Source organism: Lissotriton vulgaris, chromosome 6 (assembly GCF_964263255.1).
Source record: "Lissotriton vulgaris chromosome 6, aLisVul1.2, whole genome shotgun sequence".
NCBI lineage: Eukaryota > Metazoa > Chordata > Amphibia > Caudata > Salamandridae > Lissotriton > Lissotriton vulgaris.
In genome coordinates, this window is record NC_141694.1 from 1439261524 (window position 1) to 1439281779 (window position 20256).

The 20256-nt window shown below is 46.2% G+C and overlaps 1 protein-coding gene and 1 pseudogene across 1 annotated transcript in view; one reads left to right on the plus strand and one right to left on the minus strand.

Annotated features, from left to right (window-relative positions):
• Window positions 1-4843: 4843 nt before the first annotated feature.
• Window positions 4844-20256, minus strand: part of NMBR (neuromedin B receptor) — a 330758-nt gene continuing 315345 nt past the window's right edge. Inside the window, exon 3 of the mRNA XM_086925416.1 lies at window positions 4844-6509. Within this exon, the coding sequence (XP_086781542.1) occupies window positions 6108-6509 (402 nt within the window). The 3' untranslated portion in view covers window positions 4844-6107. The remainder of the gene's footprint in view (window positions 6510-20256) is intronic.
• On the plus strand, window positions 6885-7299 carry LOC147708967 (large ribosomal subunit protein eL27 pseudogene; annotated as a pseudogene).

Consider the following 20256-nt stretch of genomic DNA (forward strand, 5'->3'; position numbering starts at 1 on the left):
CCGGGGCTCTGCTGTTTCTGAGCCCTTCTGACCCCTCGCCTCGCACTGCCTGTAACTACTTGTTACTACCGGCGCCAGTATCTGCAAGGGGCCTGTGTTTGACCTCCTGGTCATGGGTTCTATTCCCAGGTCCACTGCATTTCCCATGTGCCACTGTGTTGCGTAACAATATGCATATGTTATTTAGCATCTTGGGCCCTTGGGTGATACGTGTGCTTTGCGTCTTGCTATTGGCCGGACATGTTATATGCGACCCTGTATTTGCCTGGGTCGGGCGCATTTTTATGCACAATCTGTTTTATGCTTCCTACCCTGCCCATTTTTGTGTGTGGTGGGTGTATTTTATCCCCGCTTGGTACAGGTGCGGCGGCATTTCCCCGTTTTGTCCTTGCCATTTGGGGGGGGGGGTTTAGGGGGACGGCCTGTTCCATGGCCGCTCCGCCAGATTCCTGCATTACTGCGCTCCGCGGGCCGGCATCCATGCAGCCTTCACTGTTGACCCCTGTCGGGCTCACCTTCTGCCGTCCGGGCAGGTGCGGTCCTTGGACAGTCCTCTCTTCCGCGGCTCTGTACGAATCCGGTCAAGGCCGTCAGAGTCCTTCTTCCCGCGTTTTCCAGCCTGGGCGGCTGTGGCGTTCTGCTCCTCCCCCGGGGCTCTGGGGGGTGGGGTCGGTTTCTTCTGGCTTCGCTCAGTAGTGAGGGAGTATTCGCTTTTTCCTGTGGATCTCGCATGGGTGTTGTCACGGACGCTACGTGTCATACGGTGATGATGTTTTCGTATGTGCATTTGTTTTTTAAATTTGTGTGTGTATGTACGTTTGTGAGCCGGCCGCCTTATGTTTGCCCTGGCGGCAAGTTCGGACTACTGTGGGGATCCTTTTTTTTTCTTTTGTTAACAGCCCCTATCACGGTTCCCCTACTGAAGTCCTTACTCGTATGTGGTGCAGGTACTGATATGCCAATGTGTGTTTGCCTTTTGTTTACTTGTATTGGTTGGGGGGATCGATGGTCTGGGTCTCCCTCCCGGTTTTCCTGGGTGGTTCCTGTTGTCTGTTCTCAGGTCTTTCGCAGGTGCACAGCTTTGGGCTGGCACGATCTCCCATAGGTAGGGGAGCCTGGGTTTGGGTTTCAATTCATGGAATGTCTACGTATCTGTTTCTGCAATTAAAGTTGTAGGTGATGTTGATTGTACACATCTTCCCTCTGCATTCGGGAGCGTCGGTGGGTTGGTTTGCCCATGCCTGTCCCGGTTCGGATGTTTTCACTGGCTTCCTGGCCCTTCTATGTCTGTCTCTTGCTCCTTCAGTTATGTATTCCTACGTCTTGGCATCCCAGGTGCTCTAGCACAGTGGTGAATCATGTGCCTCTGATGGCACGGGCTAACACGGTACATGGGTTCTATTCCCACCAACTCTTTCTGTGTATTCTGTTATGATATATGTTCATTTTGTGCATTTATTTTTGCGGTGTTCGGATGCCGTTGGTCCTCTGCCTCCTTGCTTTTCATGGAGGGTCACTGTGGCCTCGATGTTGCCAAGGGGCTGTAGCTCAGTGGTGAGTCTTGTGCCCCTGAGGTCACAGGCTTCCACAGGACAAGGGATCTAATCCTGCCAATTCTTTCTGAGTAGCCTATGGTGATCAATGTGCATACTGTGCATTCATTTTCAGAATGGGATATTAGTTGTTTGTCCGGGGTTGTACGGCTCTATGTTCGATATCTGGCACATTTCGTCCGGCAGGTACTCTGTGCAGGTGGTTATTTATTGGTATCCAAAGAGCTATAGCTCAATGGTAAGTTCTGTGCTCCTGGTGCCTCTGCCTCTCTCAGAAAAAGGGTTCGCATCCTGCCAGTGCTGTCAATTTTGCCGACCTTATTACTAGTGCTGTGGGTGCGTTGTTGGAGTTGGCTTGGTGGTATGTTGCGTCCACTGCAGGCACCTGTGTTTGGCATCTTGGTCACGGATTCTCTTCCCTGCGGGTCCACTCGGCCTTTGTTTTTGTCCTTCGGGAGTCGTGGTTGGGTGTGGCATTGTGTTGGGTTGTTGTAAGCGTCTGTCATTTTGGCGCCATGTTGCTGTTTTTTTGGGCAGAGGAGGCTCACCGTTGAGGTCGCTGGCTGAGTACACTGTCCCTCCCTCACATTGTGAATGGTTTGCGACTTGACCTGCTTGCTTCCCTAGCAGGGGTCTCCTGTACAGGGAGGTCTAACTGCCGGTGACCTGTGGCTGGAGGGTGCTGCGACAGTGGTTGTACTGTGACAGGTTCACTATTCCCGTGCCGGCTGATGCTGCTCTCCTGGTATTGCGATTGGCTGGTGTGGGTACAGTGGATGAGTTGAGACGATGACTCATTGCCAATTCGGTCTACTCTTCGTCTACCTATGTTTGGAACTTGCTCATTGCTGTTTCACTTTGTGGTGCTTCGCACTTATAAAGGGGCATCCTTGATTGCATTTCAGGTGCGGACTGGTGTGCTCTTCTGTTCCCACCTGTTCTCCGTTGTTGTGCGGGGTCTGTCTTGGCCGTTTTTCTTATCGGCAATGAATTTAATGGGAGTTATATATTTATAGTTTTCTGTATCTGTATGTATATAGATATATATCTATTCTTCCAAGCTTGCTGGGAGATGCCTGAAAGCTGGGGAGCACGCAACTGACTGCAGCAATCTCACTGGTTTATTGACTTGTAAAACACATTGACTTGCAGTAACTGCTGATTCCGTCCTCATCCTGCTCCCTGTCTCAGATGGTGGCTCCTGCGCCCCCTCCTACTGGCTTCCCGTGGTGGCCAGCTTCTTCTGGTGGTCGGGTTTTGTTGTGGTCCTACTGGCCTCTGTCAGGCTACTCTGGATGTCCGTTCTTGGGTTCCCCTGCTCCTGCCCTTGGAGCTGTGACTCTTTGGTTGCTCTACTGCTTTGAGTGGTGCCTGCTTGGTTGAGCCAGGGGTTCACGGCCCGCCTCTGCTGGGGTGGTCGTTCTGCGTTTTTGTTGCGGGTCGTTTTTTTGGCGTTCTTGCTGGTCCTTTTAGGACGGGTCCTGTATTCGGACTTTCATTTGCCCCCCGGCTGATCTGATTGGGGTTGTCTGCATTGGTGGGGGCCTTCCTCGGGTCCTGTTGGCTGGCTGGCGGTGTTTCCCCTCTCTGTCTTTACGGATCCTCCCCTTCCTATTGGTCTCGGCCCTCTGTCTTTTCCTTGATTCCTTGGCTCCCTTCCGACCCTGTCTCCTGTTACGGCTGGGCGTCTTTCTGTTCTGGGGTCTCCTTCCTGAGTGTTGGCGCCTTTTGCCTTCCTGGGGGGTGTGCCCCGGTCTTTACGGGGTCAGTGGGTTCCCCTGTTTCTCAGTTTTTTTTCCCCTGCCTTGCTGAGGCTTCTGTGTTGCTATTCGGGGAGCTTTGACCCCTGCCTCGTGTTCCGGGGTATTTGCGGGGTTCACCCCTGTAGTTTTTTTGCCGCATTGGTGCTGTCTTTGCCTGGGTCGCTTTTGTCTGCGGCGGTACCTACCTGGGAGCCCGGACTCTCCTCGGCTCTCTTTCCGTGTTTTGTGGCTCTTAGTGTCTGGATGGGGGTTCTCCTGGGGGCATCTGGCTCCTTTGGGTCCCTAGTGTTGCTGGCCCTCTCGTCCGGGCTCCCGGCTTTCCGTTTTCCTAGGGACCTTTTTCTTCCGGGGCTTCTGGGATTGTTTGGCTGGCCAGGGTTTCTTATCCTGTTGTTCGCCTGGGTGAGTCTCCATTGGCGTCTGCTGCTTCAGTGGTTGACTTGGGTGCTGTTGCTCCCGGTTCTTGTCTCCCTGGCGCGTTCCTGCACTCCGGTGTGGATTTGTACAGGAGCTGTTGCTCGCTGTTTTTTTCCATCTGTCTCTTGCCATGGGTTTGGTTCCAGCTGATGCTGTCAGTATGTCGAACTGGGGCGAATATTTCTAACCTTGCATTATTTGCTTCTTCGGCTGGCTTCCTTCTTATGGTTTTTTATTCCGGCCTTGGGCGGCCCTTTGGGCTTTTCACTTCTTGTTGTTCGCCGGTTGGGTTCCCTTGGTGGACGGTTCTCTTCCGTGTCATTTCTGGCGGTTTCCTAGTTCCATTTTTGCCTTGTGCCTACCTGGGTTATCTCCTTGGTACCCGCCTGTTTCTCTTCTTGAGGGTATGGTTGTGGGGACCCTCGTTTTTTGTGTGCAGTCGGCGTGCTGGTTTCCTTGCACCCCTGTCCGTTCTTGCGACTCTTGCCAGTCTGCGTCTCTCTTTCTGTTGTGGCCTATTTTTTGTTGGGTCACTGTGGTCTGGTTCCGGGCCTTCTCCGTCCCCCTTGGGGCCGTTTTTTTTTGGGCGGCACTTCGTATCTCTGGAGTCCGGCTTTTCGACCTTCATGTTGTCTCTCTGTCCCGGGCTGGTTCTTCCTGCTTGTGGTTGCCTCTCTCTTGGGTGGTCCTTCCACTCGTTCGGGTCTATTGGGTTTGCCCTCTTTCTTGGGCGTCCCCTTCGGATCTGTTGCCTTACTTTGTGAGTTGCTTTTTGTGAGTTTTCCATGAAGCTGCTTGGCTTTGGTATGTGCTCACTTTGTTAGTCATGTGGCGAGGAAGACTAACAAGGAGGTAATACCCCAATTACTTACTGGGAATCTTCATTACTCCAAGTTAGTCTTCCTCGCCACATGAGTTCCCATCCCTCCCTCCCTGTCTGGCTATCAGCTTCATGTTTGTGCTTGGTGGTTTCAGGCTGATGGGTTGGGCCGGCCCGCCTCTTATAGAGGTCATGGGTGTGATGGGTCGGCCATATTGGGAAGGGATGGGAGGCATGGAAGGCTGACTCTTTTTTGCTTTGGAGGGTTCTGGTGTGGAGCTGAAGCTCACTTTGTTAGTCATGTGGCGAGGAAGACTAACTCGGAGTAATGAAGATTACCGGTAAGTAATCGGGGCATTTCATTTGCAAATGGGCAACTTGAGAGTTTGTAGCTGTTTAATTGTTTGCCAGCTGAACTACAGTTGCAGACTATTAATACTTTGGAAACTGATATGGTATTTGAAAGGGAAGACCACAACACGCCCCTTCCAAATAAAGAATGTGTACTCACTCACAATCCCATTAAATGAGTCGGTCAAATTTACTAAATCCTAATCTGGAATTGTTATATATGAAAAAAAAAAATTGGGGAGTCGCACACTCCGATTCATAGTGCTTGTGACCTTAAAAAGGTTTGACCATCTGTTGTTAAATTGTATTCAGCATTATGTACATAAGACATTGTTAGAGCGAACATGTCCAATGGCATCAACGGTGCATGATTTATTGTAAACACACCACTGCACGATTTTTTGCTGTTTATGCAATGCAATGTTACAGATTCTCAGATTGGTTTTGTCATCATATATATTCCATCTACCATGCCAACACTCTTGGAGATCTCTTTCAGTCTGTTCTGCAAGGCGCTCTGTCTCTCAGATCTTCGTGTTGCGGAAAACAGCATGTGTGATCAGGGGCAGCTATGGAAGTAATTGAATGTTACTGAGAAGCAGGAGTGGTAGTATGGCGTCAAAGAGTACAGGGAATAGCACAAAGACATTAATTTTGGACAGCTGTTGCAGATAATGGAGAGAATCATTCTCACCCATCTTATCTTCACAACTGTCTCCGGGCTTGCCCACCATGTGGCCAAGATCCTGTGCACATTTCTGAGAGGTGAAGATTAAACAGTCATACCTTTGTGTTGGCCATATTGTGTATTTTATATATACAGACAGAAGCAGACATCTACGAAACAACGATGCCTTACACACAGTACGGAATTTAGCAATAAAAGATTTGAACAGACGGTCAGATAAATATTTTGAGACGGTATGTCACCTTAGATCTTGTTTCAAAAATGAATGTTGTGCGCATGACAGGACTTACACTGAAACACCATGCAAATAATTCACCAAGTCGGTATGTCCGGAGCAGATACACCACGAAGAGTCATTGCTCCATCTTCCCGAAGTATTAATCCTTTCATTGCTGTGAAAATATAAACCTTCCCCTAACACTGCCCTTTATGATTACTTAAAACATTTTTCCTACAGAGCGACACCACAGTTGAGAGTCCAAAGTCGTTTTAGACCATGCAGGTTTGAGATGAGCTCACAGGGACGCCTCCTGCCTCAGGCTGTGCCCGTTCAGGAGCGTGGTGCTGGTCACAGTGTTCCGCGCATTGCTTTTCAGGGAAGTCACTCGAATGGCGGAGGAGCTGAGGAGGTAGCTGGTGGAGCGCTCGTGGCGCCGCTTGCGTCGGCAGCACAGCTGGCTGTTGAAATGTCTCCGGAAGCTCTCGCTGAGCAGGTAGAGGGCAAAGGGGTTGACGCAGGAGTTGCAGAAGCTCATGAACCGGGCCACGAGCGTCACGATCAGGTGCTCGAGGGAGGGGTCGATCTCGCTGTAGTTAAAGGAGCGGTACATGTAGAGCACGTGGTTGGGGAACCAGCAGACGGCGAAGCAGCCCACGAAGACCAGCACTATTTTGGCCAGACGCTTTCGAGTTTCCATCTGAAACACAAAATGAAGAACAATTATTAATGAAGTATTAACTATGTTTTTACTGGTGACATTAAAACAGTGTCTACAGCAAGCTCAAATCCATTCAGTCTACCATACCTTCCTCTTACACAGCCTGTCTTTACTAATGCAAAACTGAACCAATTTGAAAACATGGGACCACAGAGACGAAAGGCATGGACAAAGTGGGCTCTGGCCCAGAGCCCCAGTCTTTCAGGGGACCCCCGGTAGAGCCAGTTCTGTTTTGCAGACTCCTCTCCCGATTGCCTTGAATAATTCTTAAGCAGATTGTTTTAAATATCGTTTTCCTTCAATTTATTTTTAATGTGGGTGCAACCATCGAGCTAGACCAAAAATGGGTAATTTATGAAACCCGGGAAGTCCGTCTTGGTCCTGGCAAGTCGATACTCTGGACATAAAGCTCTCATAGTGAAGAACATTGATGATGGTACATCAGACAGACCTTACAGTCTTGCCCTCGTGGCAGGCATTGATTGCTACCCACGTAAAGTAATAGCCACGATGGGCAAGAAGAAGATTGCTAAGCGATCTAAAAATTAAGGCCTTCATAAAGGTTTGCAACTACAACCACTTGATGCCAACCAGATACTCTGTTGATATTCCCCTTGACAAAACCATTGTCAATAAGGATGTATTCAGAGACCCTGCTCTAAAACGAAAAGTCAGACGTGAAGCCAAAGTGAAATTTGAGGAACGCGACAAGACTGGCAAAAATAAATGGTTCTTCCAGAAGCTGAGGTTCTAAATTGGTGACAGTGGAACATTTGTACATCAATAAACATTTATGTTATGTATTACAGACATTTTGCAGAGAAATACTGTGTTTATGCTTCATGCAACATCCATAAAAAAAGTTTCTTTTAGATCACTACAGGCCCTCGCATATGATAAATAAATAGTAGGGTGTAGAGATTATTTGCTGTCATACCAGTGAATTGCTGTTGTGTTACAATATAGAAAGAGATGAAATTGGATCATAAATCCAAAGCTGCTCCCAACAGTGGGCCCTCAAATACGTTTGGCCCAGGGCCCCCAAAATCCTTAAAATGATGATGGGACATTTTTAGCTTTCTAATTCACTAATGGGGCCACTTTTATTAAGGTGCCAGGCCTATTTTCTGTCCCAGTCTGACCCTGGAATCACATGATGTTAAGCCAAGGCCGACACTCAAAACTGGTTCTCGATTTTCACAGTACTCAGCTCTGGCTGTAACACCACATCCCGAGTAGAGGGGAGGAGGCAGAAGCCACATGAAAATTAAGCTGTTATAAGCTTGAGACCTTGAGCTGAGCCAAAAGACATGCTTCAGGCTCGACCCTGGCTCGAGCTTCCAATGGCTAGCCCACCTCTGTTCCTCACGGTTTTAATAGTAAATAGTTCTGTCTGTGAAATTACATTTCATTTAATGGTGTTTCTCCATTTTTTGTAATAGTGGAAGGATTTCCTTTATTTAAATATTCATACTAAAGTGATTCTCCCTACATGAGAATTTTATGAACAGACCTGAGCTCTGCCTAAAATCATTCAAGTCAGAATTCGACATAGTTATTTCTAATGTTTTCTTCAGCTTGGCAATCTTCCAATCTAAAGCATGTAAATGTGATCCTTCACCTGCTCTCGTCCCACCTTCGCGTTCCTAACCATGATTCCCGCATCCTTCCCAGGACACATACTTCTTTTTCCATGTTAATTTGTCTTCAAAAACATTGTCCCTAGCACTTCTTTCATCACCTTAAGCATTATCCTTCTCTCCCTGTCTTCTTATCAGAATGACCATTCCCATCACTCCCAGTTTTTAACAGATACAAAAAGGCGCCAAAAGAGAGTTTCACGAGGTTGACTAAACTGGGGAAAGTATCTCAGAAGTTAGAAAAATATCTGTTCCTTCTTTGCCGTCAAGGGATATATTTCAGTTGAAACTATGCAGGATTCTCTCTCGGTTCACCCTTCGAATTTCACCTTAGCCACTATTTTGTTTGCTTGTAGAACTGTCTCTTATTATGTATGCTATCGTCCTTCCCTGGTGGGAGTCCCGAGGTGCCATTTAGCGACACAGTTTAAAAACAGAATTGAGAGGGTCATACTCCGACAGGAGAAGAGAGAAAATAATTTTTTTGACCAGCAAAAGTGTGATCTATAGAGCTGAATTGAATGTATAGTCTCGATTTAATGGTGGTGACTTCTCTTCTCAACAAACACTATTTGCCTGCCTAGAAGGTGGCACAAAGGGCAAAGCGCATATTTAAGTATATTCGTAAACAAGAATGTTTTATTCATTTTGCAATTTTTCTGCAGAGGAAAAACAAATAAAAAATCCTTGAGTTTTTTCACGACTCTGAGCAGAGATGCGCGAGGAACATAACAGAACAAAAAGCAAAAGGCGCGGTGCCAGAAAGTGATTTTTCGTTCAATAAAATCACATTGTTTATCACCTCAGCATCAAGGAGACCATATGCTAAGCCTGCTTCCGAGCTGTGGCACCGCCTGCAGTGTTAGGAAGTCGTGCCGAGTTTTCATATGTTAATTCAGGAAACAACAATAGTTTTTGTTTTCAAACAGTTGCTCTAGTGTGCTGTATATTAACATATGTGCAAACGTTCTTTGAATGTAGAAGGTAGTAAAATCAAAACCGCTTTCTTCCTAGTGATTCAGTGGCTTTAGCCAGGTTTGTTCCCTGTTATGTGTACTGGCAATGCAAGCCTGTTCCCTTGCTGCTACCTTGAGGAAATGTGAATTGAGGCGCAAATTTGTTCCATCTTTCGGCCAAACTCATGCATTTATGAACGAAATTTAAAGTTTTTACTGGATTCCTAGATGCGCTTTAAAAACACTTGTTATTTTCCCATACATTTGCGTGCTCCCGTCAATTCGGAATTTACTTCCTAAAGTAGAAGACAGGAGACAAAGCATTTGTAACATTCTTATAATAAATAAGTGTAAGACGGTACTACATCTGCAGAAAATAAACACGAATCTGGATTCCACACCACTGTTGCCTTCATCAAAACATAGGCCTCCTTCATTACCAGTAGGACGGATTCAGGTGTAGAAATCCGGTTTCCCGGAATTTCGGACAATATATCAGCACCTAAATCTGCCTATTGCAAAAAAATCCTTACAGGATGTAAAGTAACTATGTGGACCCGTTGTTACTGGACGAAATTTCTAGTTCCATGGGGATAAACATTCATTTACCACCGCTCTAAGCAGGTTGTAATTGACAGAGGGGTGGTGGGTGGTGGGAGGTAAAAGGATAGAGCGAAGGCGCCTGGGAGGGTGTCAGAGGGAAGGCTAGTGTGTGGCATGGCAGATAGGAGTATTGCATGGGCCACCTAGCCTAAGACAGTCGGTCAAGCAGAGGCCAGGCACTGGGCCCAAGCTGCACTTTCAGCCCAAGCTCAAAGCGATTTTACTGAGTGGACTTTCCAGTCAGTAAAACTGGACCTGGTGGTCACACACCAGTAAACTCTGAGTCCAGGAACACAGGGCTATTCATGATCATGCAGAGTGGTAATGCACCCAAGGATAACACTCTGCCCAGGGTTGGCTCCTCCACAATGGTGCAGGAGCGTCGCCCCTCTGCCATCAGATGATAAATAAAACAATAATAACACATTGTTGTTATAGTTTTATTTACCTCAGTCTGGACTGCTTATGTATGATGGGAGGGCTGGCCAGGCCGTAGCAGGGAGGAGTACTGTGCACTTATAATTGTGCATGTCAATTTGGCCAGCCATTTAAGGCCAGCCAAACAGACATGCATGCTTCTGTTTCTCCAACTCAGCTGTGTTCCTCAGCCAGGTTAAAATAACCTCACAGGCTCACAGGTACTGTCTGAGCAGCAAATGAGACCGCCCAGACCAATCCAGATACTGCTCTCATGCTATGAGAGCTGCGTCTGGATTGGGAGGGGAGCCTGTGCCTCCAGGCCCATCTACTTCCGGAGGAGGAGCAACAAGGCGAGCGAGCGGAGTGGCAGGTAAGTGATTTTAATTATTATTTTTTATTTCACAACCCCTCCCCTTCGTCCCCTTTCCCCCTCACCCCTGCCACCCTACCGGTTTTGATTGGCGGCAGCTACCACTGACTCTGCCTAACTTGCAATCCAGACCATAGTCATAGAAGAGCCCACGCTGGTAAACAGACGTGTTGAAAGGAGAGCAATTATATGGTGGATTGGTACTGAAGATTCTGGGTTGGACCGCAGTCAGGATCATAATAAAGGGACAGATCCATCTAGCCCTAAAGATCCACCTTGTGACAAAGAAGTTCCCCAGATGAAACACTGAACATGGGTATCATCACAGATATAGGACTAAGAGTTGGTGAAATGATCCACCAAGGGTGCTCCCGGTGTCTGGCATTTGATCCCACTGCAATGCTGTAAAATACGGCATTTAACTTTTTGAATAGACTGCCCTATATACATGAAATTGCATGGGCACATTATGGCATATATAACCCCGAGCTATTACAGTTGGTGTGTTCCTGTAGCTCATATGTATGCTCATTGTATGTAAATCGAATGGTATCCTGTACTAGTGGGCATGCTTTACACTGTCCGCATTTGGTGTGTCCTTTGACAGGTGGAGCCCCCCATAAGGTAGTCTAGCTTACCCTGGGATTTGTAGGTAGTAGTGACTTGACTACGTGGTCTGTTACGTTTTTTGCCTTTTTAAAAACATGTAGGGGTGTATGAAATCTCTGGGACACGAATCCAGATACCTCTGGTTGGATATTGAGTACCTTGACCACCTTAATCTACATCAGGGTGAGTCCAATTTTAATTGTTAGCCAAGAGCAATATCCCATATGCACGATCCTCATATCAATTTATTCTTACACCTAGGAATCATACCCTTCTGGTACGGTAGGTGCTCCCTTGTCCTGAAGAAGACCCGCAGGCAGAGGCTATCATTTACCCACAAGCATTAAGTCGGGTCGAAACGTCGACACCCTTATTCTTGAACCCCCTTGGACCACCAAAAAGCCTAGTGTGCAAACGTGCAAAAAAATAAATGGAAATTATCCTTTAAACACTAGGTTGTGAACTTTGTATGTGGATAAGCTAATACCGTTTGAAATTATTGTACCAGTATTCTGTTTTTAAACATTGTCACTAATTCTTTCCCTTTCTTCTTTTCAATCACACGCGTCAATTTCTGAGCACTACTCTTATGCACGTGCTTATGAGCACCCTCAATATTCGCACTTAAAAATTAAAAATTTTACTTAAAAATTGTATTTGAACCTTTGAATTATAAAAGGAATATACATGCTTGGTAGAATTAAAATGAACTAATTCTCCAATTGATTGCGTTGGGTTATTGCAATTTTGTAAAGAATTTTTGGATTAGATACCAGGAGTAACTGAATGAAGGCTCAGACTAAGTAACTAATGATTATAAGTGTGATAAACTCATAAACTTGATTTAGGTCAAGGACCATTGTTTTTGATAACGCATTGTACCCAGGTCCAGGACCAATTTGGGTCACCCCATTTGTGATAATGGCTATTGAGAAGTGAGACAGATGAGGACGGTCCCAGGTCTTGGCATCGATCAGCTGCTCCCCTCGATATTATAGTGGGCAGCTATGGGTCACAGTAGACACAAGTCTGATACACCGGCCCGCACTCACGCTCCAGATCTATGCCTTCACAGAGCTCAGTCATGCAGACACCCAAGGACGTTGTTTCCCCCTACCATTCTGCCCACCCAAGCAGACAGGATGTATATCATCCTTCAGGAGATACGTGAATCGTAGGTGTCAATTGAGCATCGCCTGGGGGCATTCACAACAGACATTAGCATTCTCGAAGATGACCAGAGTAAATTGTGTGATACAATCAAAACAAACGAGATGGCTCTTTTGTCCCTATCCCCATGTCAGGCAGACCATTCCGCACAGCTTACTCACCTGCGCCAACAAATGGATCAGCTCCAGGACTGCGTACATGACACGGAAAGGAGAGCTCATAGGAATAACATCTGAATAGTGGGGGCACCGGAGGGTGTGGAAGGTCTCAACACAACCCACTTTTTTAGGACTGGTTCCGCACAGTGGTGGCACCATCCGGATTGTCCGGGCTGTTTACAGTGGACAGAGCACCCGGGGTCCCTAAAAAATGGCCCATCCCTGGTGCAATCCCTCTACCCATAGTGGCCCAACATTAAGGACCGGGACACACTGCTGCATGCTGCACGTGAAAAGGCACTAATCCTTATGGAAAATGTCAGGGTCTCCTTATTTCTGGTTTACACGTTGGCTGTCCAGCGGAGGTGATCTTCATTCCCGAATTCCAGGTTAAAGAACAGCTGGGTTCTATAGGTCTTCAATATGCCTTGCTGTTTCCCACCATGCTAAAGGTGATACATGAGGCACTCTCTTTTTTTAAAACACCAGAAGGGACGTGGGACTGGCTGGAACTTCATTTCCCAGATTCACGGGGCTAGCGCCTCACAATTTACCCCACCCAAGCCTCAGCATTTTCAATGGAGGATGCGTCATTCTCCCACTGAGAGTGGTCGGAGAACAGCTTCTTCCACACAGCAAGCCATGGAGGGAAAGCAGGTGGTGAATACTTCAGCAACCTTCCTGAGACTTAATAACAATCGCTGATCGGCGTGAGTAGGGCGTTCAGTATGCCTTGTATTCTTTCTCTTTAGGTACTGACTCTACTATTGGGGTCCTGGACTGCCAGTTGACGGACAGTGAATAGCCACTAATTTCATTCATATACAATGTACCTTTACTGAGTACTGGCCAGCTTGCACATGGCATGGATCCTGATAATGTATGACCTCTGTATGCATGGCAGTGGGTGCTGTTCCTTTAATATGCTATTTTGCTTCATAACCAGGGCCCGGAACTGGGGACGTCTCATGGTGGGTATGGTTCCACCCCCTTATCTGGTTTTATCTAAATGGTATAGCCAACTGCACCCCCTTTTCTGATACAATAATATGTTCCTGCTGGTTCTAATGTTGGATCTAGTGGTTGCTCGAAGCTGGACCGAGTGTTTAGGACTGGGTCTTTGCAGTTTGCCATTGTCACCTATTGCAGCACTTGAGGGAGACAAGACATGTCACTTGGGGGTGACTATAGTGTCTGGGAGGGGATTCTGGGAACTGTGTTTATGTCGTCTATGGTTACGATCTCAAATACCTGTAACAGTGTCACCTATAATGTACGTGGTCTGAGGTCTGTATAAAAGAGACTTAGAGTATCAGTACAACTTAATAGGCTTCGTTCTCTCATCACATTTCTTCAGGAGACCCACCTTTCCACCCATGAGACCAAGAAGTTGTGTAGGAAATGGAGGGGATACTTATTTCACACTTACTATTCGGCCTTCCCCAGGAGCGAGATGATTTGGCTCCAAGCAAGGCTCCCATTTGTAATTCTTGACATTAAAATAGATATGCAGGGGCGCTATGTTTTGCTCAGGGGTACGCTAGATTGAGCTCCAATCATGTTGGGGTGCATATATCCACCCAATACGGAACAAGATGTCTTTCTGTCACATCTCTCCTCCATACTGGAAGAGAGGACTGCGCTTCTCTGGGTGGTGGATGGAGAATTTAATGCATTGCTGGATCCCAAATTAGATAGATCGTATCCTCCCCTGCCTGCCACTTTCATTGGTTTATCACTCTAAGGCCCTGAAACAATGGATGGAAGGCTGGAGCCTTTTAGATGTCTGGCACAGCCGGAATGTCATAATGCAAGAATATACTTTTTATTCACACCCCCACACATTGTATTCCAACCGTAACAGATTCCTCTGCCCTCCTCAATATGATGCATGCCACACACTTGGGGAAGACGATTTCTGATCATAGTCCTGTTGAAATAATATTATCTTGGTGGCAGGTGCCGACCCCGATACCCACCTGGTGCCTGCAGCTGGCCCTCCTATAGGATGTAGTTTTTAAAGGGACACTCTCTCTTGCCATTGACATCTATTTTCCCAAGAACAATTGTATGGCCTCTTCCCTGTTATTGGAGTGGGAGGCCATTAAGGTCGTAGTTCACGGGTCCTCCATCAGTGCGGTTGTGGTAGCTAGGTAGGAGGTTGTGCGATACATTACACAACTGGAGAGATGGTTGGGCCCACTGGAAACGAAGCAGCTCAATGACACCGAAGATGCAGGTGTGCTGCAGGAGGCTTGTATTCAAGTTTCAAGTTTCAAGTTTATTGTATGATTAATTAAAATCGTTACAAATATCTAAAACATTTGAATATCATTACGTCCACAGTTAAAACCATGCTACATTAATGCTATGTCCTATCAATTACAATGAGAGGATTCTACCAATACATTAAAATAAAAAAAAAATAAACTAAAAGTTTAATAGATGAAATTTAGTCCAGCATTTCTGAATAGGTCCAATTGACAGTTAAAATTTAGTCCTAAGGAGGTCTAATTTTTAGTCCTTTTGTTGCGCAACTTATTCCAAATAAGACAATGTCCAGTTGCTCAGACCTCTCTGACCCCCTCCTGATCTGCTTTGAGTAATAGTTTTATGATTTCTGCCAGGTATTTCACTCCTCGGCAGGCCAGGATAATGGAAGAGCCGTCCATCCAGCGTATAACGGCTTGCCTGCAAGTGCGAATTTGAAGTTCATTAAAGATAGGTCTTAAGTAATATCTCCTCCAAGCCGTAACTGCTGGACAAACGCAAAAAAGGTGAGTTAGGGATTCATTTTGGTAGCCGCACAGGCGACACTGAGGTATTTGTTTGGGTTGTTTCCAAGACGGCCGTAGATCTTTCGAAACGTGCAGACCCATCCTGTAGTTTATGTAAGACTTCTTTAGGTGCCAGCTAAAGTGAGATGTTAGGTAAGCTTGAGGTTTCAATACTTTGTAAGAAGAAATAATTGTCCACCCGTGCCTACGTTTAGATGTTATAATTTTATCCTCCAGAAAGGATTTCTTTTTTGCTGCGTCGTTTATCATCTTACTAAAAGTTGTTTTTTCTTGGCTTTTTTCCCAGTCTGCTTGTATTTCAAGGACTGCCAGGCAGGTTCTCAGGTAACTTCCCCATAGGTTTGATGGTTCTTGACCCGTCTGGGGCTTAATTTCCTCCCAACTATGGGGGTCATTAGGATCGCGGACGGACTTGAGTCCGTCCGCGACCCCAGAGCATGAGGGAACGTCCGCATGTGCTGCGGCATTCCCTCTGTGCAGATTAGGATGTGACCGCCAGGGTGGCGGTCACATCCTCTATTTTTAACATTGCTGCGGGTGGAGCTTCAAGCTGCACCCGCGGCAATGTTAAAAATGCAAGCACCGCATTTGCGTGCACAAAGCAGCAGGCACCGCGCGGTGCCTGCTGCATTGTGCACGCAAATGCAGGGGGGTACCATAGGTACCCCCATGTGCACCCCCACCACCCACTACACCTAGGGGGCCCGGAATGGGCCCCTGCAGTGCAGTTACACATGCTTTTCCACGGCGGAAAAGCCGCCGTGGAAAAGCATGTTCCCAAGCGCATCCTAATCTGGCTGACGGTGTCTAAGAGACACCTTCACCATTTTAGGGCTTTTCCGCCGCGGTTGTAAGCCAGCCGCGGCGGAAAAGCTGCGGACCTAAACCAGGACCCACCAGCCATCCTAATTTGGCGGTGGGTCCTGGTGGGTCCGCAGAGGATTTTCCGCATCCTCCGGGCCGGCGGTGGCTTCCGCCGGCCCGGAGGATGCGGAAAATCCTCCATCCTAATGACCCCCATAGTCTGTCCATTGAATCTGGTTCTGCTGATCGGAATTTGTGGCAGAGCTTTAGGAACCCGCTCATGCTCCGAAATTTTTGATTTAGAAGGCCGAATTCTAGCCGGATTTGAGATGGAGACGCTGACTTTGGCAAATTAAAAACGGCTTTATAGATCCTTGTCTGGAGGTCATTGAGAAGCTCCACCTCTTTACCACACCAAGTGACTAAGCCATATGACAAGGTAGGCATACTTTGTGCTGACATTACTTTTAGAAGGTGATTATTATTTGGGCAGTCCAATTTAGTTTTTAGTTGCTGGTAAGCAAAAATTAGTGAGTGTGCTTTTGCTTTAGTAACAAGTTTATGCTCCTTATAGGTTGTACCCTGCCCTATTGTGATACCAAGGTATTTATATGAACCTTGCTCTTCGACCTTCGTCCCTTTTACTGTCCATTTGAACTTAATTTTATGTGAATCCACCAAACGGACAACCTTTGTTTTTTCTTTGTTAAGTTCCAGATTGTCTTGGTCCAGGTAGGATACTAAGTTGTTAATAGCTCTTTGAAGGCCAATGGGAGTTTTACTTAATAAAACAATATCATCCGCATACTGTAAAACGGAAATCTGCTTATTGGCCATTATCGGTGGGTGGCAATCAGCTACTTCCATGTTTTTACCAAGGTCTGAGAGGAACAAGTTAAATAGGATTGGGGCTAACACGCAGCCTTGTTTTAATCCTTGCTGCGTGTCAATGCTCGCTGTCGTACTGTGTCCTTCGCCCAATTTTACTCTCGCCCAGGTGTCAGTGTGTAGGGCAGTAATCGCATTTAGTAACTGATTCGGTAGACCCCATGTCTTTAGCTTTTTCCAGAGTCTCCCTCTGTTTACTCTATCGAAGGCAGATTTTATGTCGATAAAACATGCGTACAATCGCGTTCTCCTTTTTTGTGCCTTTTCAGTTAGAATTGCAAGGATTGCCAGGTTTGTTATAGTGCCCATCCCTTGTCTAAAACCTGTTTGAAAGTGTGGAATTATATTGTTGTCGACCGTCCACTCCTGCAGCTGGGCGAGGAGGCAAGAGGCATAGAGCTTGGCCTCAACATCGATTAGGGATATGAGCCTGTAATTACCTGGATTTCGACGGTCACCTTGTTTAAATATGGGATGTATTATGGTCCCTTTCCATGAGTCGGGGACTTCGCTGTGTATAAAGATGCGGTTGAAGAGTGGAGTTAGGTTCGTCGACCAATAATCTGGGTCGTCCTTAAAGAATGCATTGGGGAGACCATTTGGACCTGCCGCTCCTTCGGTTTTGAGCCTTAGTATAATATCGCGTAATTGTTTTATGGTCGTCAGGGTGTTTTGATCACTGCCATCTCCTGCCTGTAATGGATTTTGCAGAACCTGGTTTTCCCGCTTAGATTTTACATTCCTTTCTTCCATTACCAATGTTGATCCTTGCGACCCTTCAATGTGCCCTATTGCCTTACTGGTATACATAACCCCCACATGCTCAATCCACGCTTTGGCTCCAATTCCGGGTTCTTGTCGGAGTCTTGCTCCCTTATTCAGGTTATTTATGATACCCCAAAAGTCCCTGCTATTTGGCAGTTTACTTGCATACAGTAGGTTTGTCCAAATCGATTCCTTATAAGCCATTTTAGCGTGCCTCAATGTTTTCTTATAATGATTTCTTAGTTCTTTCAATTTACTTTTAATTGGTTTGTTGCCTAGTCTTGTCACTTGGGTTTGAATCCGTACCTCTCTTGAGATCCTACTCTTTTGATCTCTCAGGTCTTTGCTGAACCAGGGATCCCACCTGGAATTAGATCTTCCTTGACTGCCAGATGGTGCTGGAAATTTTCTGGTGATTGCGTGGACCAAGTGTTCCCAGTTTTTTACACGTTCTTCGTCTAATTGTGACCCCAGTTCGCTCACAAGCTCCCTTACCGTCTCTTGTATAATTTTCAAGTTTCCCCCTCGCCATTTCAATTTCCGCAAGTTAAACCTTTCGGAGGGTTGTATAAGGGAGTTAATTTTTTTGGCCCATGTGATGGAATTAGACATTATTGTTATTTGAGGAAAATGATCACTTTCTGTGCGCTGGGTGATGCAAAAGGAGTCAATGCAAGTGAGTAACTCGTTACTGACGATGGTAAAGTCTATTTTTGATCGAACGTTGCCACTCAAATACGTTATTGCCGCTGGTGTATCCCCAGTTGCTTTTCCATTCAGGATGGACAGTCCCAGATCTTTTATCTTTTTCCTTAATGTTCGGCCTCCCTGGTTCCCTAACCTCTTTCCTTTTATTTGGTCTTTACTTGTGAGATTGTTGTTAAAGTCTCCAGAGATGAACATAGGGCAGTGTGCATGAGATCTTTGCAAAGTTTTGATCAGGGCCATTAAAATGGAGTATCTTTCTTGCTGGGTCTTTCTCTCAGGGTGTACGTAAACGTTCATTAGTAGGAGTTCCCACTTTGGGTTATTTGAAGTAGATATTCCAGAGATTTGTATCACCTGTACCCAGTTGGCCCCCACGTCCAGTTCTTTGGTTAACCAATTATACTTTTGTGAGGTGTATAGTGACAGGCCTCCTCGCGGGTGCCCAAAGTTTGAAAATCTTTCAGCGAGGATATGATGTTCCTTGAATCCAGGAATTGCAACTGGAGTCAGGTTCCAGGTTTCCTGAAGCATGATTATATCTAATTGTTGATAAAAAACTAGTGTTTCGTGGTCCTGGTCCATATCTTTGAACCCGTGAACGTTCCAGGAGCAGATCGAAAGTTTGTCATGCTTTATTCCCTCCGTGATAACAACCAGCTTCTCTTCTCTTACGTTTAGAGTTGCCTCTTGGTTAGGTATGTTTATTATTTAATACCATTGGAAGCCATGACCAGTCCAACCTGTCCAATTTTCTGCTTCTCTTCTCGGGCGCGTTTGCTGATGTTGAGGGCCCCTTCTCTGTCAATGTTATGACTGGTGTAGTAGATCGTGCTCCTCGTATGCATGTGTCCTGGTGTTTCCCGAGTGAGTCCTCCTTTTTTTTGTGTTTTGAACTGTCTAGGAGGGGATAAGGGTATCTTGGACATTTATGCAGCATCAGTGTGATTCCCCAGGCTCCGAATCTTGTTTTTACTGCAAATATCTTGTCTACTATTTCCTTTGAAGACCATGTTGTCACTGAGCGTTCTGTATCAGGGTTTGACCCTTGTTGGTGAAATTCGAGAGCTGTTAAGTCTTGCGAGGTAATTCCGTTTAATTCTGGGACTGCTTTAAACAGCTTTAGCAGGTTACCTCGGTTCAAAATGTCTTGCCTTCCCTTGGTTGCATATTCCGGCACGAATGTCAATTTTAGTTCAAATGCGTCTGATTCCGTTTGAGAATACTTGGGAACTTGTGCGATTTCTTCTTTCGAAGATAACGAGTGATTAATTGTCAGTGAATTATGTGCTTTATTGGGGACAAAGCTCAAGTAATTTCCGTGAGCCCTCTTAGTAATCGTATCTGAGTTATCTAATGTCCTTTTCCCTGTTGGGTCGAGTTCCAGTTCCGTGGTGGGGAGCATACATTTTCGTTCCATTCCTCTTGTGATAACCTTTATCAGGTTATGCTCGGAGTGGGAGCTATTTTTTATTTCCTGTGTCCACCTCTTGCTAGTTGTTTCGGCCCTATTTCCTTGATTGTTCCTGGTGGTACTTTCCTCTTCCTGAGGTGTAACTTTGTCTCCTCTATCTGTGTTTCGATGTTTTTTGCTACAGGGAGCGTTGTTCTGGTCTTTTCCCATGATGTCCGGGCTTTCTACTTCTATAACAGGGCAATGCTTTGACTTTTTTCTATTTATATGCAAATTAGAGGTGGAATAAACGGTGATGCGAGAACTTTCCTCCTTACTCTTAAGTTCTTCAGAGGGCTTCGCTTGAGTTGAGTTAATTGTAACGAGCCCGCCCGGTGACGATTCTAACGAAACATTTTTTCTCGTTCGAGATGTTTTGATTGCAAA